The sequence below is a fragment of the Mustela erminea genome, chromosome 15 (genome assembly GCF_009829155.1).
Source record: "Mustela erminea isolate mMusErm1 chromosome 15, mMusErm1.Pri, whole genome shotgun sequence".
In the NCBI taxonomy this organism is placed as follows: Eukaryota; Metazoa; Chordata; class Mammalia; order Carnivora; family Mustelidae; genus Mustela; species Mustela erminea.
In genome coordinates, this window is record NC_045628.1 from 60,592,569 (window position 1) to 60,617,822 (window position 25,254).

The 25,254-nt window shown below is 36.2% G+C and overlaps 1 protein-coding gene across 1 annotated transcript in view; it reads right to left on the reverse strand.

Moving 5' to 3' along the window:
• Positions 1-25,254, reverse strand: part of KPNA3 (karyopherin subunit alpha 3) — a 102,386-nt gene that overhangs the window by 4,180 nt on the left and 72,952 nt on the right. Inside the window, exons 7-16 of the mRNA XM_032314470.1 lie at positions 24,554-24,639; positions 22,255-22,341; positions 21,722-21,891; positions 20,328-20,372; positions 6,979-7,110; positions 5,832-5,960; positions 3,119-3,223; positions 2,950-3,021; positions 2,634-2,796; positions 697-791 (exon numbers count right to left, since the gene is read on the reverse strand). Of these exons, the coding sequence (XP_032170361.1) occupies positions 697-791; positions 2,634-2,796; positions 2,950-3,021; positions 3,119-3,223; positions 5,832-5,960; positions 6,979-7,110; positions 20,328-20,372; positions 21,722-21,891; positions 22,255-22,341; positions 24,554-24,639 (1,084 nt within the window). The remainder of the gene's footprint in view (positions 1-696; positions 792-2,633; positions 2,797-2,949; positions 3,022-3,118; positions 3,224-5,831; positions 5,961-6,978; positions 7,111-20,327; positions 20,373-21,721; positions 21,892-22,254; positions 22,342-24,553; positions 24,640-25,254) is intronic.

Below are 25,254 nucleotides of genomic sequence, written 5' to 3' on the forward strand. Positions count from 1 at the left end.
AAAAAAAAAAGAACAAAAACCAAAAACCAAAGAAAAACTACCTATAAGTGGACCTGTGCAGTTCAAACACTTGTTCAAGAGTCAACTGTACTATTTCTTCCCATTTAACAGATTACAAATGCAACAAGACGTGTTTTTGGTTTTTGTTTTTTTTTTTTAAAGTAATCTTTATGGGGCTCAAACTTTCAACCCTGAGATCAAGAGTCTCATGATTTACTGACTGGGCCAGCCAGGTGCCCCTCAAAGACCTATTTTTGTATTTTTACCTTGTAATGATGTTTCAAACACAGTATTTTTTTTTTTTTTTAAAAGCTGGCTGATGGGCTTCTGGGTGGCTCAGTCGGTTAAGCATCTACCTTTGGCTCAGGTCATGATCCTGGAGTCTTGGGACTGAGCTGGGAGTCAGGCTCCCTGCTCAGTGGGGAGTCTGCTTCTCCTCTCTCCCTGGCCCTCCCGCCCTTTTGCACTCTCTCTGTCAAATAAATAAAATCTTAAAAAAAAAAAGAAAAAAACTCACTGATGGAAAACAATCATTACTTTTTAAAAATTTAGATTATTAAAAATAATTAGAGAATGCCACCTCAAGAATATCTGATAGAAATATAAACTTGTCGTATTAATGATAAAAGGAAAATTCTTAGCAAACTTACAGTATGTATAGGTTTTAATGTACATCCAGGCATAATGCATACTTACATCATCACCAGAGAAATACTGATCTATGATTTCAAATGCTAATTTATATATGTCTTCGTTTTCATGTTGCTGTAAAACTTCAATTTTCTCCAAGCCTGATAAAAACAAAAATATCTAATAATTAAGCAGACACAAATAAAAACTGTTCATTTTCACCACGGAAAATATGAAAGAACTCAGAACACCTTCCCACCACTCTCCAAAGATAACAGTTTTCTAAAAAACAGATAAAACTCTGAGCTTCTCTGGTTGGAGGACTTGTATTTCACTAATTTCTTTCTCTCTACAAACCCCTGAAGTACACTTGTATCTGAGGCAGAAGGTTTAAGAAAACACCTAAGCACTCCATCTGACAGACAAGGAAGCTATGGTCCAGAGATGTAAAGCGATTTACTGCTGGCTGCGTGGCAAGTTAGTGACAGACCTTGAACCAAGGCCTCCCCAGACTGTTTTAGTGGAAGCACACTATCTCATATAGTAATTTTTAACTTTCCCTTTGTTTTCCAAATGTTACTACTTTTATATAACAAGTTTTCAGAAACTTCATGATTGACTCATATAAACAGAAGACAAAGCTTTAAATTTTGAAGTAATTAAATAGGGTCCTTATCTCCTATAACCATAATGAAACTGGGAAACAATTTTCCAGAACTGTAGAATGCTTTCATTTTTATTCTCAATATATTTACTCCATGCATCAGAGGTACAAGTCTATAAATTTAAATCCTTAACAGTATTCTTCCTTGAGATGTCTTTTTAGCTAGGTTATTTTGAAACAGTTGCATTTTTTTCTTTACATAGTAATATAAAACCTAGAAAAATGGGACTATAAGTGACAAAGATAATGGATGTAAAGTTGTTTATATAATTATAAAATACTAAGTAAATGTGTATCCTAACTATAACTATACCTCCCATAGACCAAAACAACTGTATTGATAAAAAGCTGAAGAGTTACAATTCTGCAGTTTAAACTCTCTGGAGGTAAATTGTTCTGTATTAGACTACAATGCTAATTTCAAATTATCTCAAAATATCTTAAAACCAGAATGAACAGTGAATTAATAGTATGAAGATCTACTTCTATGACCATAGATTAAACTCCTTAACATCTCTAGGATAATTTCTTCTTGTTATTAAGAGAATACTTTCAGTCCGAATATTTTATGATGCTATTACATTTGCTTTCTCTTAAAAAATAAAATGGGTAGTATAACTACATGTAATAACAAGATATAGAAAATAAAACATCACAACAGAATGAGTTAATTTAAGGTTTGGGCAATTTAGTACATAATGAACAGGTACCTTTAAAAATAAAACTTTTAAAAAATATATTTCATATGTCATTACCAGAGAAATAATTAATATAGAATTTGAAATCACAGTTTTCTCATTAAAATGTCAAAGTAACTTCTGTGGTAGTAAGTTCAGCATGCAGCTCTAGCAATCTAAGACTGAAATAAAATATCTAGATGACTCTGGAATCATTAGCCTTTGTCAACAATATAGAACAGCATTTCACAAAGTATGGTCCAAAGAATCACATGATATTAGGTGTAACATGAAAGAAGTGTTTCAGTGTGGCGGACTCTAAGTTTAACAAAGCTTGTAAGTTTCTCTGCTATAGTGGTTCTCCAGCTTTGAATTTGCTTTCAGGCACTATGGCTTCAGGAGGAGTGTTTATGTTACCTAAAAAGCAACATAAACCTCTAGGAAGGCACAGAATGACCTTCACAACCAGTTTTTCCAAAGTATGGATTAACACTTGCTGGAAAATCTTCCTGGAATGCTAACATGGCAACAAAGGACAGCGACATACTTTGATGATGGAACGGCAGTGTTTCCTGACAGTTTTCTTCCTAATTAGCTGTCTTTAAAGGAACTACTGTTTCAGCATTCCAGTGCTCAACTATTTTTCTTCAATCCACTCTTACCTCCACATTCTTCTATGATTTCAGCTATTGTGCTTGCTTCATCACCAGCCATTATCAGAATGTTTTTCAGACCATCGAGGACCACCTGAACAACTTGAGAATCTTTCACAGATAGTAAATTACAGAATGGTGGTATTACATTCTGCTGTACAAGGTACTCAACCTAGGCAACAAAGGAAACATTTTTATTCATATAATTATCTTTTCCCCCAAAAGAACACAGCATAGGACTTATAAACAATCCGCAGCTCCTAAACATAAAAAAGAGCAGTATACTTTTCAGTATTAACAATCCTAACAGTTTCTCCATACTCACTTGATCTTTTCTGCCACTTATCGTTAGGTTGCTAATTGCCCAAGCAGCTTCTTTTTGTGTTCCAAAGTCCCCCTGAAGGTTAAAAAAGAAACGATTACACGAATTCTTTATTTGAAAAATCTTGGTTATAATATATTAATGTACATGATAAACTTATAATACCACTGACCTTAGCAAGCTGATGAATAATCATAGGAATTAATCCCGCATCTATTACAGCTTGAACTTGTTGCTGGTTGCCTGCTGTTATGTTGGAAAGGAACCACACTGCTTCCTATAATTGAACAAAATACAAGATACGTTTGTTTGAAAAATTATTTTTAATGCATTTATATTTTTATTTTAATGTAGTTTACATATACTATAACAAAATCACTTGAGTTCCATTAGGGGGAATGTATCCAAAAAGCAAATAGGTGACACATAATCTCTCATTTTAAACAAGTTATAAACCAAACTTCTACCCATAATATTTGGACCCCAATAACCTAGCATTTATCTATCCAATAAAACATATGTCTATAAAAGCCAGGCCAATTATCTTATTTTTAAAGATTTTATTTATTTATTTGACAGAGAGAGAGAGAGAGCGAGAGAGCGAGAGAGCGCGCACAAGTAGGCAGAGAGGCAGGCAGAGGAAGAGGGGTAAGCAAGCTCCCTGCTGAGCAGAGAGCCCGATGCGGGACTCAATTCCAAAACTCTGGGAGACCATGACCTGAGCAGAAGGCAGAGGCTTAACCCAATGAGCCACTCAGGCGCCCCACAGACCCCTATTTTAGACAATGGTAATAAGGCATTGAAAAAAACAAACAAAAACCCTAACTCATGCAGCTTACATTTTTTGGTGCTTAAGGTCCCTCTAAAAAGATAAGGACAGAAATAAATAAAAGACTCAATTTCCTAATAGTCTGTGAAAACTTCTAGGAAAGGAGAATTGTTTTATTATAAAAATATTTACTTGGGAGACATATTTAGAAATTAAGTACCTGATTAGTCTGGAATGGGTCTATATAACAAATTTCATTATAACCTTAAAGAATTTGTAAGTCACAAACCAGCAGGTTCTATTTCAATTTCAGTGTCAAATGTTTTCTCTTCTTCTACAATTAAAAAAGTTCACTATAAATATTTTGCCATCCAATTGTGTAAGATGTTAAGGACTGGTAAATCAGTGTTTAGAGTATATGGGATACTATTCTTACAAATTTCCCATAGATTTGAAAAATTTCAAACTAAAATGCTGAGGGAATATGGGGCGCCTGGGTGGCTTAGTTGGTTAGGTGTCTGACTCCTGATTTGGGCTCAGGTCATGATTTCAGGGTCCTGGGATTGAGCCTCATGTTAGGCTCTGCACTCAGAGGGGAGTCTGGGATTCTCTCCCTCCCTTGGCCTCTCACGCCCCCGCTGCCACCACACCACACTCACTCGTGTGTGCTCTCTCAAATAAACAAATCTTTTTTTAAAAATGCTGAGGGAATACAATAGAGTTTTATCCCAAGTGCAAATAACACAAATGCTCAAGTTGAAAAACTTCTGAGGAGACTAACTGGCTGCTGAGGCTGAGTAGGTAACTATATGAACCATTTTTCTTTCCCCCATGATACCTTCACTTAGAGCATATCGATCACAGGCCAGAACTTCTCTGCACCCACTTCTGTCCGGCTTCCTCACTTCTCAGCTCTGTTTCCAATTATGGAATACATTTTAGCTGTAAAAATCACCTATATTATTGAAATTTCTACAGTAAAAATAACTGGCCCAGAGTCTAAAAGACTCTGGCTTCTTTCCCTTCATTGGAACAAATGTATTCATAAAATACGCTTTTTGACAACATACTTTTCTTAAGAATCCAACTGTCAAATTACAGTTGGGTAACTATATAAATATAGCTATGACACAGAAGAAATGATCAGTTATGTTGGTTTTGGGGATGGTGGCATTTCAGGAAGATAAAACTACATCAGACTAAATGCAAATCAAAACCACAAGACATCATTTCACAGCTACTAGGGTGGCTATAATAATAATTTAAAAAAAGGAATTGGAACCCTCATACAGTGCTTGTGGAAACGTAAAATGGTACAGCCGCTATGGAAAACAATTTGGCAGTTCCTCAAAAAGCTAAACATAGAGTCACCATATGACTGGGCAGTTCTACTCCTAGATATATACCCAAGAGAACTGAAAGCAGGGACCCAAATAGACACTTGCTTGCTAGTGTTCATTGCAACATTATTCACAACAGCCAAAAGGTAGAAAAACTCCAAATGTCCATCAACAGATGAATGGATAAACAGAATGTGGTGTATATATATATATATGTACAGTGGAATATTTGTTCAGCAATAAAAAGAAACGAAGTTCTGATACATGCTCCAACATGGATGGACCTTAAAAAAATTATGCAATGTGAAATAATGCAGACATAAAAGGAATTAAGTACTTAAGTATATATTTAACAATTAACAATTAAGTTTGTATTTCAACTCTGAGATTTTAAAAAAGACTTTTTGATCCTTTAACTTAAGCACTGCCTCTTTTGGTCCAACCTAATTTCACAGGGAGATTAAATTATGATCTCTGTTTATAAAAGATACCAGCCATCCAATGAGAGATTTTGTATGTATTCTCGCTTAGTGGCCACTACTTTACTGACTCTTGCTACTGCCCAATCTATTTTAATAAAAACACTGGTTATTTTATCAGGGGAGCACTTATAACAAAATAACTGCAGGGGTGATTTGAAATAATTCTCATCTTAACTATAGTGGTATTGAAGACAATCATGATCAAACAAATATCAACAGAAAACAAGGGAACAGTTAAAAATGAAATATACAGAAAGAAAGAAATGAACCAGTGAGGCAATTATATGGCCTTACCTTATTTATCTTCTCTTTTGGATGTGATAAGAGATTTGGGAAATGTGACAGGACATCGCAGTTGAGAACAACCTGGGTCTGCTCATCAGTACCAGTCACTATGTTGCCAACTGCTCTGAGTGCTGCTGTCTAGGTGGGGATAAAAAACACTATAAATTTATTTGTTTATGATGAAGCAGGTTCTTTATTTTTCACAATCCTGAGAAAATGTAAAAATACAAGGGGTAAATGATTGGCACTTAATGTATTCTTAGACAAAGTACTATGTAGAACTGAGAGGCAATTTTGAATTTTAAACAAGTCTTGTAAAAAATGGAAATGTATAGAAAAATTGTGTGAAAAACTGCTGAAAAGATTCAAATACTAAAAAGAAATGAAAATTTAAAAAGTAAAGTTTCATTTTAACAGCAGCTATTTTTAAAATTATTACTTAATTAGTACCACAGAAATAGTTTAATAAAGGCCTGTAATGGGCACATATTTCCATCTAGACAGTCACTTTGGCAGAAGTGGAATGAGTATCTCTATCAGGCACCCACCCCTAATTAAAGTGAGGAGAAATGAGAGATAAGGAAATGCAGTTAGGATGCTGTTGCAATTATTTGGTGGGGAAAAAAAGAGTCTTGAACTACATCAGTGGCTATAGATAGATAAGGGGCAGACAGATTTGAAAGCTATATAATAAGAATTAACAGGATTCTGTATGGCGGGGAAATGAAAGGAAGCATCGTTTCAAGCGTGGACTATGTGGTCTACTCAAAGGGGATATAAAAAAGAGGAGCAGGTTTGTCTACTCAAAGGGGATATAAAAAAGAGGAGCAGGTTTGTCGGAGAAGATGATACATTTTAATTTTGTCTGGTTAAAATGGCAATGGAATGCTTGAAGGTAGTTCTTAGGGGAGCTAAGACCTCGAGCACAATTGGCTATTGTCATTCTGAAACACTGCAAAGAATCTGGGTGAGATAAAGATTTGGAAACCAACAAAATCAGGTTCAGTAAAACAGAGGAGAAATATGGAAGATATGTGCAGATCTTGTACATACCTTAAACAGAAATATGGAAGACAGAACTGGAGCCTGGTTGTTCAAGTTAACAGGTTATATAAAAAACACAATTCTATACAAGTAGGAAAAATAAGATACTTACTTGAACTTTCACTTCCTGGTGGCTCAGAAGGGGCACAAGAAATGGCACAACCCCTGAATCAATAACCATCTGGATCTGCTCATTACCTCCATCTGTCAGGTATGACAGAGCCCAAACAGTATCTACAAGAATCTAAAGAAAGTAAGAAAGAATTACCAGTTTAGGTATTTGTTTGAATGCTTAAAATACATTAACATACCTCAGAGGTGGTAACATAAAAAGTAATTACACTTTATTTTTTAGTTTGGTGGCAAAAGCATCTGCTTACCTGATAAATCTACTCAGCAGCAGAGAACTCTCTCAATGCCTACCTCAGACCATTCTCCACAAAAAATGAGACAAGTCTGAGACAACGTCTACACTAACTTCTGCATTTATATATCAGACAGATGAATTGGAAAACAGGCAGAGGGGCGTCTGGGTGGGGTCACCTGGGCACCTGAGTTGGATAAGAATCTGCCCTCAGCTCAGGTCACGATCTCAGACCCCTGGGATTGAGCCCCACATCAGGCTCCCTACTTAGTGGGGAGTCTGCTTCTCCCTCTGCCTCTTCCCCCTGCTTGCATGCTCCCTCTCTCTCTCAATAAATAAATAATGAAATCTTAAAAACATAAAAATAAACAAATACAGTCCACACCTTCAGCATTACTAGGAGTCAGAGACTACTACAAATTTCAAATTACCTGTAAGAAAAGAAAAAATTAAAATCTAGTTTTTGTTTGGGCCTCCTGCCCTAAGCCTATGTAAGATTTCAGAGAAGAGAAGAGGGAGAGAGAGTTAAGTGTTTAAAAGCAATATATCCTAGGTAAAACTATGTCACACTAGTGGGACAGAGACCATGTGGTTCCAAGAGCCTCCGATATTTACTATCTGTTCTTTTCAGAAAAATATGCTGATGCCTTCTATACCAGAGGATGAGCTTCATTCAACTAAGAGATGCCTGAAGAAATATTTCATTGTAAATCATAGACTAAAATAAACATGGGATAGGAGTGGAAGAATAATTTACAAATGGTGTATGTTCTGCAAAAATAGAAATATTGCAACTTCAAAAATGGAAGGCCAGAAGGGAGCTATGCCTGAGAGCTGAACGCACCTACAATCCCACCTAGCACTAAGGCCACCCTACTGAAGGGTGTCTGCAGATGTTGTGTGTATGGGCAAAGCCTGTCTACTACGCAGTCTGGCAGTAACAGGTAACAAGATTTATACAGAAACCAGAGTCATATAACATAACACCCAAAATGTGCAGGCTTACATTGTCATACCAAGAACCAGGAACATCTCGACCAAAAGGGAAAAGACAGTTAACACATCTCAATACCGAGATGACACAGATACTGAAATTATCTGACAAAGATTTTCAAAGAACTATCATAAAAATACATCAGTGAGCAATTACAAATATATTTAAAACAAACAAATATAGGAAATCTTAGCAAAGAAATAAAAGATATAAGGAAGACTCAAACAGAAAATTTTAAGTTGAAAAAATCAGTAATCCAAACTTAAAACTCACTAGAATGACTCACTAGTAAAATGGAGAAAAGGAAAAAAAAATCAACAAATTCAAAGATAGATCAATACAAATCACCCAATCTGAGTAACAGGAAAAACAAACTTCATGAGCGTTATAGAACAGTAACAAAAGATCGAACATTGTGCCATCAAGAGTCCCAAGAGAACTTTCTGCCAGTGCGCCACCGAGTAAGCATCATTAAAGTTCCCTTCCCACTGCCATCATGTCTAAGTCAGTGCCTCCCAGAGAGCCTGAACAGCTGTGGAAGTTCTTCATTGGAGGTTTGAACTTTCAAATAACCAATGAGTTTGAGGAGCCATTCTGAGCAATGGGTAATGCTTACGGACTCTGTGGTTTTGAGAGATCCAAATACCACGTGCTCCAGAGGCTTTGGGTTTGTCACATATGCCCCTGTAGAGAAGGTGGATGCAGCCATGAACGCAAGGCCACACATGGTGGATGGAAGAGTTGTGGAACCAAAGAGGGCTATCTCCAGATTCTCAAAGACCTGGTGCCCACTAAACTGTGAAAAAGATTTTTGTTGATGGCATTAAAGAAGACACTGAAGAATATCATCTAAGAGATTCTTTTGAACAGTGTGGGAAAATTGAAGTGATTGAGATCATGACTGACCGAGGCAGTGGCAAAAAGAGGGGTTTTGCTTTTGTAACATTTGACTCTGTAGACCATGACTCTGTAGACAAGACTTTCATTCAAAAATACCATACTGTGAATGGCTACAACTGTGAAGTAAGGAAAGCCCTTTCTAAAGCAAGAGATGGCTGGCTAGTGCTTCATCCAGCCAAAGAAGCTGAAGTGGTTCTAGAAACTTTGGAGGTGATCGTGGAGGTGGATTTGGTGGGAATGACAACTTTGGTAGTGGAGGGAACTTCACTGGTCAAGGTGGCTTTGGTGGCAGTCAAGGTGGTGGTAGATACGGTGGCGGTGGTGATGGCTGTAACAGATTTGGTAACGATGGAAGCAACTATGGAGGTGGCGGAAGCTAGAATGATTTTGGCAATCACAGCAATCAATCCTCAAATTTTGGACCCATGAAAGGAGGAAATTTTGGAGGCAGAAGCTCTGGCCCCTACGCCGGTGGAGGCCAAAACTCTGCCAAACCACAAAACAAGGTGGCTATGGTGGTTCCAGCAGCAGCAGCAGCAGCAGCAGCAGCTACGGCAGTGGTAGAAGGTTTTAATAACTGCCAGAAAACGAAGCTTAGCAGGAGAGGAGAGCCAGAAAAGTGACAAGGAAGCTACAGGTTACAACAGATTTGTGAACTCACCCAAGCACAGTGGTGGCAGGGCCTAGCTACTAGTAGTAGCTTGTTTAGCTACTACTAAACAAGAAGACCTGTTTTAGACAATACTCAGGGGGCAAGGACTGTATTTGTGACTAATTGTTTAACAGGTTATTGTAGTTTCTGTTCTGTGGAAATTGTAAAGTATTCCAACAGAGGGTTTTAATGTAGATTTTTTTTTTTTTTTTTGCACCCATGCTGCTGATTGCTAAATGTAATAGTCTGATCATGACCTGAATAAATGTATCTTAAAAAAAAAAAAAAAAAAGAGTCCCAAGAGAAGTGGAACTGAAAAATATTTAAAGAAATAATGGCATAAAATTTCCTAAATTTGGCAAAAGATAAGCAGATTCAAAAAGGGGAGAATGAGGCAAGAGAAAAGAAAGCAGAATAAGCTCTTCAATTATTGTATAGGTATTAGACAGGAGTCAAAAAATACTATTTAAAACTGTCAAATCAGGGGCGCCTGGGTGGCTCAGTGGGTTAAAGCCTCTACCTTCGGCTCAGGTCATGATCCCAGGGTCCTGGGATTCAGCCGTGTCGGGCTTTCTGCTCAGCAGGGAGCCTGCTTCCCTTCCTCTCTCTCTGCCTACCTGTGATCTCTGTCTGTCAAGCATACTAAATAAAAAATCAAACACACATTAAATACTATACAAAATAATGTGACAGAGTTGAAACTAAACATATCAAACAATATGAATAGGATTAACTCACCTATAAACAATAAAAAGATTCTTAAATTGGCTCCCAAAACAGAACCCAGTTCTATGCTGTGTACAAGAGACACATCTAAAATTAAGTAATTCAAAAAGGCTAAAAATAAAAGAACAATAAATAGTGCATAGAAGTAAAGTTAAAAATCTAGATGAAATGAATTAATTTCCTAGGATAACAGTTTACAAAAAATTGACCTCAGAAAAGAGAGACAGTTTAAGCAAGATAATTTCCATAGCAAAGATAAAGAAAATCATCAAGGAATTAACCCACAAAGTACTAAGACCCAAAAGTTTCAAGGGCAACACTACCATTCTTCAAAGATCAGATAGATCCAATGTTATATAAATTGTTTTAGAGCATAAAAAAATAAAGTACCATAATGTTAATACCTAAACTTCAATAAAAAGCAATAAAAACATGATATTAATGCCTCATAAAGATAGCACAAAAGTAAAACCACAGACCGGTATCACTTACGTGAATACTGGTACAAAAATTCTAAATAAAACATTAGCAAACAGGATCCCAAACCACACTAAGAAAGCAGTGTATGATGATCAGGTGGAATTGTTTAAGAAATGCAAAGGGTCGCCTGGGTGGCTCAGTTGGTTGAACATCTGACTCTTGGTTTCAGCTCAGGTCATGATCTTGCAGTCATGAGATCAAGCCCTGCATGGCACTCCATGCTCAGTGGGGAGTCCACTTGGGATTTTCTCTCTCTCTCTCCCTCTGTCCCTCCCCCACCATGTTCTCCTTGCCGCCTAAAATCAACCAATCAATCAGTATTTAAAAAAAAAAAAAAAAAAAGAAATGCAAAGATGGTTCAATTTTAGAAATATCATCAATATGTCACATTAACCAATTTAAGGAGAAAAACCCTGGTTATCTCCACAGACACTGAAAAATTCAACACCCATTCCTTCTTTTAAGGGGGTATGAGGGGGAGAGGGAAAGAGAGAAACTTAGGCAGGCTCCAGACCCAGCGGGGAGTCTGACTCAGACCTCAGTCTCAAAACCCTGAGATCAAGACTAGAGTAGAAATCAAGAGTTGGAAACTTAACTGATTGAGCCACCCAGATGCCCCTCATTACCCATTCTTTTTTTTTTTTTTTTTTTTAAAGATTTTATTTATTTATTTGACAGAGAGAAAGATCACAAATAGGCAGAGAGAGAGATGAGGAGAAGCAGGCTCCCTGCTGAGCAGAGAGCCCAATGCGGGACTCGATCCCAGGCCCCTGGGATCATGACCCGAGCCGAAGGCAGAGGCTTAACCCACTGAGCCACCCAGGCGCCCCTACCCATTCTTTTTAAAGATTTTTATTTATTTATTTGAGAGAGAGAGATCACAATTAGGCAGAGAGGCAGGCTCCCTGCTGAGCAGAGAGGCCAATGTGGGGCTCGATCCCAGGACTTTGGGATCATGACCTGAGCCGAAGGCAGAGGCTTTAAGCCACTGAGCCAGCCAGGTGTCCCTCAATACCCATTCTTGATGTCAACACTCATAACAGGATTTTATGGATATTCGCTTAACATAATAAAAAAAATCTATTAACTTAGGAAACAAATTTGATTCAACAAAAAGAAGAGATTGATAAATTTGTTTACATAAAAAGCAAAAAGTCTGCATAGCAAAATATATCAATGTCAAAAGACAAATTAGGAAAAGTATCTGAAATATGTATCACAAAATAAAGAGCTAATACCCTTAATATATAAAGAACTCTTGAAAGCTAAGGAAAAAGAACAAAACTCTGATAGAAAAACAGGCAATAAATGAAAACAGGCTATTTGCAAAGATGTAAAAATGTCCCTTAAATACATGAAATCATGTCCAACTTCACTTATTTAAAAAATGCAAATTAAAACTGATACACAGTTTTTTACCTATCAGACTGACAAAAATTAAAAATGTGACATCACATTCTATTTGCAAGCCTATGGAGAAAGTCACTTTTGTATGATGCTGTTGGATAATACAAAACAACACAGCCTCTAAGACAAGGAATTTAGGCAGTATGTAACAAAATTATAATGCATTCTCCTAGCAATCCTGTTTCTAGGGATTTATCTTCAAGAGTATCTCCAATAATATGAAAATACACAGGATTATTTAATGCTATATTATTTATATTTGCAAAATTCAGGAAATAGTCTGAATACCTATCCATAATGGTGTGTTTGAATAAATCATGTTCACAAAACTGGTTGACTTGGCCTGTATTTTAGGAGGCTGTTAAATAAAATGTAACCTTTTTTCCCATCATGTGGCACATACTACTGGCAGAAGACCACTTTTTTCTAATATTCGGATACCTAGAAAAATAAAATATTTAAGGTTTCTAAGCTGAGGCCAATTAATAATTTTCAGTGGGATCTCCATAACAATATCTGAAAAACTGGTAGGGTAAGGTAAGCTACAGCTAAGTCCTAGGCCTCGTGAAAGTGCAGACACTTCCAGTCTCTCTTTAATTTTGTTTGGTAATATAACTGGGTCTTCACTGAAAATTTCATTTTATGTAAAAAAATTTTTGTATTTAATTTTTGAAAAGAGAGAGAGAGCACACGAGTGCGCATGGATGTGCCGGAGCAAAAGGAAGGGCAGAGGGAGAGCGAGTGAGAATCTTAAGCAGGTTCCACACCCAGCGCAGCCCCTGAAGCAAAACTCAATCTCAGGACCCTGAGAACACAACCTGAGCCAAAATCAAGAGTTGGGACGCTTAACCAACTGAGCCACCAAAGTTCCCCTAAAAATTCTGTATTAAAAAAGTTCTAAAAACTTTAAAATTCACAGCACACAATTATCAGGCCACTCTAGCTTCTGTTTGTTTTTTTTTTTTAAAGATTTTTTTTTTAATGTATTTATTTGACAGAGAGAAAATCACAAGCAGACAGAGAGGCAGGCAGAGAGAGAGAGAGAGGGAAGCAGGCTCCCTGCTGAGCAGAGAGCCCGATGCGGGACTCGATCCCAGGACCCTGAGATCATGACCTGAGCTGAAGGCAGTGGCTTAACCCACTGAGCCACCCAGGCACCCCTAGCTTCTGTTTTCATCAAAGTTTGCTTTTTTCCTGGATAGAGCTCCTGCCCTTACAGGCTAACAGCGAGTGCTCTATGTCTCTGATGCTTGTAATTTTACTTTTTGTTGCCTTTTCCCATGAAAGCTGCTTCTGTTATCTTATACCTTCCCCCCTACTATTCTTTTTTCTCGGTTTTCCCTTTTTCTTGATTTCAATGCTAAACTATCTGGGTTTTACAGTGACTACTAGTCAATGAGTATATTCTTCCAGCTAATCATTTGATTAATGATGTGCCAACAAAGTCTTCAGTAATCCTGGGCTACTTTAATTATTTTTCACTATGCATGCCGGTTTTTTCTCTGCTAGAAAAGCTTTAAAAGTTTTTACTTCAGCTAGTATATCAGATACTCAAGACTGCTAGAAAGCTGATCTCTAGACACACAATAGAGGGCATATATGCACACACGCAAAAGACTGACAACTCTACATGGCTCTGAGATAATAATCTTGAAAACTGGCATATGAACCAAACAAAAATCTCCAGCAACTCCAAGTCTTCCAATAAGAATAAGATCAGCTCAAAGACCTTCACTGATCTTTGTCACCTCCAATAAATATGCTAACAAAAAATGTCCTGTTAGGCACTGTTACAGAAGACTGCTATTAACATGTATAGCATTTCCTAGAAGATTAGGTATCCGTGGAATGTCTACGGAATGTCAAATTCACACATGCTTCAGAGCTAACTTGGGTTACAAGTGTGTACTTCTACTTTATCCTTATATGCAGCAATGGGTAACTTAGAAGACTAGGGGTACTCACATCCTACACATTCCAAAGAAGGACCTGCCCTTGATTAGCTCCTTTGAGATAACCTCTACACTCTTGGATTATCCTGTCTGATTACACTGTATACCTGAGATCTTGGGCAAATAGCTTATGTAACGATGTAATTTTATGTTGAATATCTCTTTTAGTTTGAAGTTGTGGGCGACACTGTATCAGTTTGTCCTCTAGAGGGGATGGAGACTGAGTAGGTAAAGACAGTAATGCAGGCTGTCCATGCTTATATGACTGACCCCCCAATAAATACCCTTCACACCACAGTTCAGGAGATTCCTCGTTAGCAGTATTTCATGTGTTCATATGTGTCACTCATGGCTACTGGGAAAATAAAGCACTGTCCTTACAACTCTACTGGGGGAGGAGAACTGGAAGCTTGTAACTGGTTTCTCTGTAACTCTGCCCTCTGCCTTTTGCCTTTGTTGATTTTAATCTTGTGAAATAGTAAGATATATATATATATACACACACACACACACACCCCTCCCACACACATACATATACAGTATAAATATATTTATATATATAAGTGACTATCCTTGGCACTGTGTCCTGGTACAGAGCTCCTAAAACTAATTTCTGATGCAGTAAGAGCACTAGGAACACCTCTTGTTCTAGTATCTGACTTTGACCCTGTCCCTGACACAGGACTCCTAAACTCTTATAAACTCCTAAGTAGTAAGAGAACTAGGAGCATCTTTTGTTCTATTTAGATGACTCTGGGTAGGCTCTTGGATGGATACTGGTTGCCAGAAAGACCAAGCCCTGATTAGAAATTTGGAGTTTTCAGCCCTATCCAGAGAGGGGAGAAGGACTGGAAATTGAGTTAATAATGGATCACGCCTAATGAAGAAACCTGCATAAAAATCCCAATAGTACAAAATTCAGTGAGCTTCCTGGATAGAGCTCCTGCCCTTAGGGCCCTCCTAGATCTTGCTCTTTGTATCTCTTCACCTGTATCCTTTATCATCTCCTTTAATAAACCAGTGAATGTGTTACCCTGAGTTCTGTGGGCCACTTTAACAAATTAACCCAACTGAACTCAAGGACAGGGTTGTTGGAACTTCCTATCTATAGCCAGTTAGTCAGAAGCACAGGTGACAATCTGGGCTTGCAACTAGCATCTGAAGTGTGAGTGCTGGGGTGGGGGTGGGGGACCTGAGAGAAATGAATGCTTAACCTGTGGGATCGGATACTCTTTCTAGGTAGACCGTGTCACAATCAAATTAAATTATAGGGTACCCAGATGGTATCACAGAGATTTGCCTTTTGTTGTGGGGAAAACCCCTATACATCTGGCAACCAGACTTGTCGGAAGGAAGCAGTCCATGTGAGTAGTAAAAGAGAACATACAGAGGATGAACACACAGATGGGAAGGGCTGGGATTTTCCCTATATAGGAAGGAAAAAAACTTGGAAGTTTTTCCTAAATGAATCTGTATCCTTTTGCTGTAATAAATGATAAGCATGAGTGTACAGTTTTCTGTGACTCTTTCTAGCAGTTCATTGAACTTGAGGGTGGTCTCAGGGATCCCTGACACGCTTATCATCAAGTGTCACTAACAATCAAGTCTCCACAATAACCAATCTGCTACAACTGATTAATTTCATTTGCCCCAGCAATACAATAAGCTAGATTTGTACCAAACGTTAGGTAACACTCAAAATTGTCTAGGCATGTTAAGCCATGGCTAAACAACTTTGAAAAGGACAGGAAAACCAAATGCTACAGAGTTACTGCAACTGCAAATTAACTTTAAGAAGCACACTAACTGCAATCCGTGCCCTCCTTAATACCCACCGCCAGGCTCACCCATCCCCCTACTCCCTTTCCCTCTAAAACCCCCAGTTTCAAAGTCCACAGTCTCTCATGCTTCGTCTCTCTTTGGATTTCTCCCAATTCACTTTTCCTTTCCTTCTCCTAATGTCCTCCATGTTATTCCTTGTCCTCTACAAGTAAATGAAACCATGATAATTGAATTTCTCTGCTTGACTTATTTCACTCAGCGTGATCTCCTCCAGTCCTGTCCACGTTGATGCAAAAGTTGGGTATTCATCCTTTCTGATAGAGGCATAATATTCCATTGTATATATGGACCATATCTTCTTTATCCATTCATCTGTTGAAGGGCATCTCAGCTCTTTCCACTTTGGCTATTGTGGAATTGCTGCTATGAACACTGGGGTACGTAAGTCCCTTCTATTTACTACATCTGTATCTTCGGGGTAAATACCCAGTAGTGCAATTGCCAGGTCATAGGGCACTGGGTGTTGTACATAAACAATGAATCTTGGAACACTGCATCAAAAACTAATGATGTATTTTATGGTGACTAACATAACGCAGTAATAAAATAAAAAGAAATACACTAACTAAAGAGCAATAAACAAAGACTAACCTGAATCAGTCCAGATTTTGTCTCTAGTCCTGTCAATATTTAGTTTTTCTTCTAATATCACATAGGCATATTGCAATCCATAAACCAACTAATTATCTCTACACCCCAACCCAGCTTCCTCAGCATTCTCACCAGTCACTGTCTCATCAATCAAGTCACTCCTACTATTTCATTCCTCTGCCTGCTCTTCTTGATTTCAGTTGTGTCCTACACCTTAAAACTCAAATTAGAAAGATAGGTATGACTTCCTCTTTTCTTACCACCCATATAAAACCCAGCAAATTTCTAGAGTCTTATCTTTCTGAAACATTTCTAGAGTCTTATCTTCTTCATATCTAAGCTCTAGTACTGGTGCTAATCTTTTCTCATCCACACCAGAAAATCACCACCAATGTGTCTTCTCAACTCCAACTTCCCCCTAAAATCTACATTCCACTTAATGATATGAATCATTAAACCAGAATACAAATTAGACCATTATTCTTTGGTTTGCGATCAGCTACATAAAAAGGACATATTTAAGGTGGTATATAAGATGCTGTGTGATTCAGACACTGCTAAATTTCTGCTGTATTTTCCCCCATTCTTTGTTTTTATAATTTATTCTTCCATCTATCTAGTTTTAACAACTGCTTTGCTGGCTCCCTTGATGTCACTACTCAAATGCAGAGCATTTCTTAGAATTCAACTTTTAGGCCTTTATCCATATTTTCATGAATCCCTTAAATACTGATAAATCTCAAGTCTATATTGAGTTTTCCTTCTTAGAATACTGCTATGGAGGAACTGCAAGTAAATCAGAATCAATGTGTCTGCCCTACAATAGACTCATCAACCTTCTCTACCAGTCTCATCCTTTTGCTTTACTCCTTCTGATGGTTATGGCATTATTATCCATGTGGACTGCTAAATTAGAAACCAAAGTAATTTTTACTTTTCCTTCAATTCGATCCTTTCCTCTCAAAATTCTACTTATTTTATCTCTAAACACCCAAACTTTTCCTCTCTTAATCATTACTGTTTCTAACTTAGACCTTCCTTCTTTAAACCAATTATGGTAAAATAAGCCCCTACTTACATTCATACCTTCCCCATTCCAAACCCTGCATACCTCTTCTCAGTTATCTGACCATAACAGATATAAGCACATCACTCCTCTATTTAAAAATCTTCAATGACTCTCCACTGATCACAAGATAAAGCCAAAACTGTTCAACACAGGATTGAAAACCCTGCAACTTAACTCCCCAGCAAATGTGTTGGGTTACTAACTATCTGTATTCTCCAAACCCTCCAAGTATGCTCCTGAGTCTTTCTTATCTTTCCTCATATGCCTGAAATGACTTTTCAACTTGACAAAGTACTACTTGTCCCAGCTGAATGACATTACATAATTTAACTATCTGCCTCTTTTAACAAATTTTTAAGAGGGAGATAATGATGGTACCAATCTCATTTTAATAAAGAATAAATGAGTTAACATATGAAAAGTGCTTAAAGTAATGCCCCGCACATTTTCAACCCTTAATAAATGTTAGCTATTAAAATAATCCATCTTTGTTACCCCAGTTGCCACTTCTACCACCACCTTTTTCCACATGATACTAGTTTCAAATATTACTTTCTCAGTGAAGCTTTCTGGTTGCCAGAGAGAACATGCACTCTCATAATTAGCATTTTGGTCATTTCTCTATTTCACTTTTACTCTGTTTTCACACCATATTCTGTATTTATGGAATCATGTTATAAAAAACACACAGGGCAGGGACATAGCTTCAAGTCTCAGCTTTGGCTCTTATTTATCATATTGGCCCTTAGGTTATTTTACTTTACTGAATTTTAAACTCTTTATCAATAAAATAGGAGAATAAAACTTATCACATAAGGATACAGTAAGGTAGAAGGAAATTACAGTAACAGATTCGGCATAGCAAGTTGTCAACAAAGTTCATTCCTTCCAACTCTTTTTACCTGCTACTAATGTAAAGGTCTTAGAAGGCAGGGTCTCTATGCCTTTTTTATCTTTGAGCCTACAATTCAAAGCACAATTTAGTCTTAAGTGGTTAATCCATGAGTATTTGTTCAACTCGACAAATATACCTGTAACTCAATACCCCTGGCTTTCAAATAAAGATCATCAATAGATGGTAGAAGATTTCATCTGGCTGTAATCAATTCCATAATGTCCTGGGGTAAAAGTCTTGGTGCCAATATCAGATATTTTGTTTATTTTACCTATAATCTTGCGGTTGGAATGCTTAGAAATAAATTTAGCAACAAATACATTTTGTGATATAATTTTACTCCTTCTTGCTGTTAAGATAGTTACTACTTTTTTCACTTTTACTAAGTCACGTTTATATTCATTTAAAAAATAGAACAGTATATGACTAAACAGCTTTCACTTAGTTTTTATGACATTTCAGGCTAATATGGCACAAATGACAAGTTATTTAGTTGCACAAACATTCCTTCCTAAGAGCTTAAAGTTCTAAAATGAATAAGAGAAATGTGGTTCAATGTTAGCAATGTTAGCAAATGCATATTCTTCATGCCAGTGATAAATCACACACATAGCTCTGGGAAACACATACATTTGAAAATAACATTTTGCTTTGCTACATTAAGGGGAGTTTTCAGATTATTTAATAAAAAAAAAAAATCTGCTAGAATACATATAGTAAATTCTTAACTATATCTCACATAATGACCAAATCACCTGAAAATGCCTTTGCATTTAAACTTAAAAAGAATACTTAAACTTAAAAAGAATACTTGATATTCTTCAATACTATATACCTCCAAAGGTTGTCCTGGGAGGCAGTGTAGTTTCACACAAAGCACACAAAATCTGCCATTGGAAGATCTCAATTTTTTTTGTTTTGCTTTGTTTTTGTTTTTTAAGAAGATCTCTGTTTTGAACATCAACTTTAATTCTTATAAGTTCTTCAACCTTGGATGAATCATTTAATCTTTCCCTGAAGCCCAGTTTCTTATTCTATAGAATGATGGCATAATATCAATCCTATTAAAAGTATCAAAAGAGATTCATTTTTTTAAAAGATTTACTTACTTGAGAGAGACAAAGAGAGAGACAGAGCAAGAGGGGGGATGGAGAGGGACAAGCAGACTTAGGGCTAAGCAGGGAGACCAATGTAGAACCCAAGTGAGGTCTCAATCCCATGACCCTGCCATCATTGCCTTAGCCAACATCAAGAGTTGGACTCTTAACCAGCGAATGAGGTTTAAAGAAATATGAAGGTGTTTTATAAAGTTTTTACCCTTTATAAATATTGATACTTAAAATAATATGAGTGACACAGATAAATAATTACATATGTGAGATTTCTCTGAAGTTTGCATTTTTGTTATCTGGATGATTTAAGATATAAAGTTAATATAATCTTAATTCTATTTCTGAAAAAGGTTAACATTATGGAAGATTCACAAGTTAGTAAAATACATGCTGACACTTACAAAAGTCTAAAAAATAAATAACCCTTCCAGTCCCATCAAGAGCAAAATCCCAAATCTAAGATTCTACTTTACTTACGTTTATGTCTGTATGATATATGAGGACACATAATGCTGGCAAAATCTGAGGAAAGAAGATAAACAATAAATAATACTAGAGTTGATGAATATGTCTTTGTAAAAATGAATAACTGTGATACAAAAAGCAGTAAATATTGCTTGCAAAGCAAGAAAAGACAACGTTAAATTTGTTTAAATCTCTATTAGGAAAGTGAAAATCTGATTTCAGTTCCATCTGAAAAAACCAAGAACATAGTTCAGATATTCAATTAAAATATCCAAATAAGTCTGGCAGAGATTAATGCACCTTAAAGGAAAAACAGTTGTTTTCTGTAACCTTCTTTCTAACATATAATGTCAAGTGGAAAGAATGAAGATGCAATTATACAATACAGCTAGCTAAAAAAAAAAGCTGTTTTTTTTGGGTAAAGATTTTATTTTTAAGTCATCTCTATACTCAACGTGGGGCTCAAACTTACAACCCCAAGATCAAGAGTCACATGCTTTATTGACTGAGACAGTCAGGTGCCCCTAAAAAAAGGCTATTCTTAAAAATGTCATCTCACTTACCTGCTTAAAGAATAAGATAAGATTTTATTTAATTAGCTACTTCAGTCAAATTAAAGTTTCTGATTTCAGATTTAATCAAGAAAATTATAACCAGTACAAAGTATATAGTTTGCTGAATTCAGGCCTTACCTATCCTTTTTTTTTTAGTTTTACTCTGGGAGGGAGGGAGTGGGGATGTGAGGGAATCACACTAAGTACCCTGTCTCTAACAGCAAAACACAGAAACTGGGGAGGATGTCTATTACAAAGGTTCACAGTTAATATTTTTTGAGAGTCAAGTGATTAAAGATTGCATAGGTTTTTTCAAAAACTTAAAATACTCATCCATTTACAACTTAAATGTAGATAGAAAAGTTTTTACTTTGTTTTAATTTGTAGATTTAACACAAAATATGTCATACATTTAAGAACACTGATTTTGTCAGAAATCTAGAGAAATTTCAATTGGACTTAATGTAAATTCATTCGAGAACATTTGCATGTAAATACACCAGTTTTATTTGTAGCAATCCCCTCTTTTTTTTAGTAATAAACCAAAAATGCAATGTAGTAAAAAAACCTCTGAGATTTGGTTTTCTCCTTTTGTATTTTTCTTTTTGAAAGTTGTTTTTTCATGAAAATAGTCAATAAAAAATAAGAATTAGGGTGGATGAACATTTTGTGAGATGCCATAAGATACTCAACTTTCATTTCACGGGAGTCAAAAATTAAATACGATGTTACTTCAAAGATCTCATACTTGCAATGAAGTTAAGTATATGCATTATTTCATTCCCTGAATGAAAATCTAAAGCATAAACATAGGGAAAATATACCATCTGGGCTTTGCAATTCTTCATTTACCTCCTGAACTGTCTCCATAGGCGGTGGGGGGTCCTTATTCCTGCAGAGATTGACAATGACCCATGTGACGTTCCGAAGGAAGGTGATGGGAATGGAGGGATTGATGAAGGACAGAAGAGGTTTGACAACTCCCAGTGATATGACATAATCTCTACATTGAGGACCATCACCTACAGAAATGAAAATTGTATTTAAAAAAAAATTACATTCAGGATGAGAAAGTCTGAAATGTATGCAATGGCTCATGTTGGGACACTGATGTTCTATGTTTCCTCACCATTAATCAAGGGCATCAAGTGTTGCTCTTTCTCTAGATTTTGATTTGGAGAACACAAATTTAACCTACAAATCCTGATAGCAAATTGCATTATTTGTTTCAAGAGGTACCATCTTAAGTTAGTATTTATGAGGCAAGAAGATAGTCAACCACGTTAAAATTAGAGGAAACATAGGATGTAATGGCTATGCCAATGTAGGAAAAAAGTTAATTAAGATTCTTAATTAGAGTCTTTTTAAACCTAAATCCAACTTACCTATAATGTTTCCCAAAGCCCATACTGCTTGTTCACAAACATTCTGATGTGGTGAATGGAGAAGTCTCAAAAAAAGAGGTACGGCATCTATAATAAAAACAAATATTGATACTCCAAAATGTTTAAGAGTTTATAGATTTCAGACTAAATAGGTTGATAAAATATACAGAGCCTGGGATACTATGGTTACCCAATTACAGTTCATTGAATGAATAGATGTGGCAAATAACGTTACCATAAAAAAACGTTCATTTTAGTATTTTCCCCTAGAAATATTCAAGTGACACACTTATTGAAAAGATTTACAAGTTACTATTATATATCATTAACTAAAAGAAAACAGCAGCAGGAAATTTTTCCTTTAAGGCATTAAAAAAGAAAGATTCCCCTCAAACACATAAACTTCATAGAATATAATACTTCAGTCAGTATGATCCCAATTACTGATATGGGAGTTTATCTAAAGAACTAATCATTCCCCTATCTGGTTTATCTTATAAATTAAAATAGTTTATCATTATAATCTTTACTCTTTACATAATTTACACATTAATATAAGTGTAATGTAAAACACTGGTATCACACTCACTCCAGGTAGGAAACTAAATATAAACTAGATCACTTTTTCTTAAATTTCAGTCAACTGTGTACTACTTCCAGGATTTTTTGTTCTATCTCTGCACTACCTGTATTATTTACTTAATACTTAAACTAAAATCAACTTTTAACAGCTTTATTGAGATATAATTTATATACATATATCTGTTTAAGTACACAATTCAGTGATTTTTAGTGTTTATACAGAGTTGCACAGTTATCGCTACAATTTAATTTTACATGTCCTTCAACCCCGAAAGAATGCCATATATCCACAGCAGTCCTATTGCCCACTCCTCCAGCTTTAGGCAGCCATTTAATTTGCTTTCTGTCTCTATAGATTTTCATATTTTAGACATTTTATACAAATGAAATTGTATTAATATGTGGGATTTTTTTTCTGGTTTGGCTTCTTTATTTAGCATAGTGTTTTTGAAGGTCATCCATATATAGCACATATCAACGTTTCATTCTTTTTTCTTGCTGAATAGTATTCTATTATAGAACACATTCTGTTCATCTACTTCTATCAGTTAATGGATACTGGGATTACTTCCACATTTGTGCTATTATACAAGTCTTTGTCTGGACATGTTTTCATATCTGTTGGGTCCACCTAATAGTGGCACTGCTAGGTCATATGGTAACTCTATGATTAGTCTTTTGATAAACTGTTTCTCCAAAGAAGCCACACCATTGCTACCAGCAATGTATAAGTTTCAACTGACTTGACATCAGTAATTTAGCTAATTTTATCACCTCTATAAATAGAAGACCAGTATCATTTACCACTATCACAAACAGAAAGTAACCAAAAAATTAAAAATGCAAATAAAACACTGTTATTAAATTATACCTACTTGCCTTTATTAAAGGTTTTTGTCCAAAACCTGCTACCTTTCTGGTACAACTAATACCTAACTGGAAACGTTCTCCTTTGAAGTATCTGAAAAAGACTGGTATTTTCACTAACTGATTCAATGTAATTTATTGCTGTATCATATACTACTTATCATTAAAATCATCTCCAGGGACACCTAAAGCCAGATTTCTTTTTTTTTTTTTTTAAAGATTTTATTTATTTATTTGACAGAGAGAGATCACAAGTAGGCAGAGAGGCAGGCAGAGAGAGAGGAGGAAGCAGGCTCCCTGCTGAGCAGAGAGCCCGATGCGGGCCTCGATCCCAGGACCCTGAGATCATGACCTGAGCCGAAGGCAGCGGCTTAACCCACTGAGCCACCCAGGCGCCCTAAAGCCAGATTTCTTAACCTACATGTTAAGAGTTCTTGGGGACATCTAATTTTTTCAAAGGTTTTTTTTTTTTTTTAGTCAGTTTGGATCAACACACGAATCATAGTTAGCCCATCCTGAGGTGGGCAAAATTTTAAAAATGTATGTTACAAGTTAAAAGGCATAAGTTACTCAGCACGTTGGAGGTACTAGAAACAAAATATAAAACCTGTTGTTAGGAGATGGTCTCTACCCAAAAAGATAAAACTTAGTTCACTTTTTAGTAGCCACAATTAAAATTATTTAGTGATAGATTAATGATAGCTATGGGAAAGATATCAACCATCAAAAGAAACTCATAAAATTCACTAGTTTAAAATGTTGTAAAAAAATTCAGTCTTTACAATAAAACTCCACTTCCTTGCCTTTATTTTTTAAAAACTCCCAGCAAGTAGGACGTTGATTTACTTACTAGACTGTACAACAGCTTGAGTCTGTGCAGAAGTTCCTGATGCTATATTAGTTAACGCCCAAGCAGCTTCAAACTGTAATGAAGGGCTGTAAAACACAATAAAAAATCTTGAGACACAGTAACTACCAGTTAAATTTAGGACCCACAAGCCTATACGGTTATTCTTTACCCTGTCCTTGAATTTCACCTTGTTATATCCAATTGGCTACTGTCTCACTAGCTTCCAAAGTCAGACAATATAAACCTACTTGTTTATCCCCACTGGTAGTCACAACATTTAGCCAGTCCTTATTTTCTTTGACTCCTTCCTTTCCCGTAAACATCTAATCAAAAAGTCATGTTGATTTTACACCCTAAATATTTCTTATATTTATAGCATCACTCTTAAAATCACTGTACTAGTTGAGGCTCTCGCCATTTCACTTGAATACTGTTATAGCCTCTAGACTGGTCTTAAAGTTGAGACCCCATCTGATCCACTACATCATATGCTTTACATACTGGAGATATTACAAGGTTGCATAATTTTACTGAAAAGACGAGATTTTTACAATTTAGCATTATGATAAAAAACTTCACACAGAAAGTGAAAACTCAACTAGATTTTCAGACAGATAAGGAAAGAAAGCCACTAACAGCTGGAAATACAAATAAAAGTATCATGGGTGGGATGACCATGATGTGTACAGGTGACAAGGAAC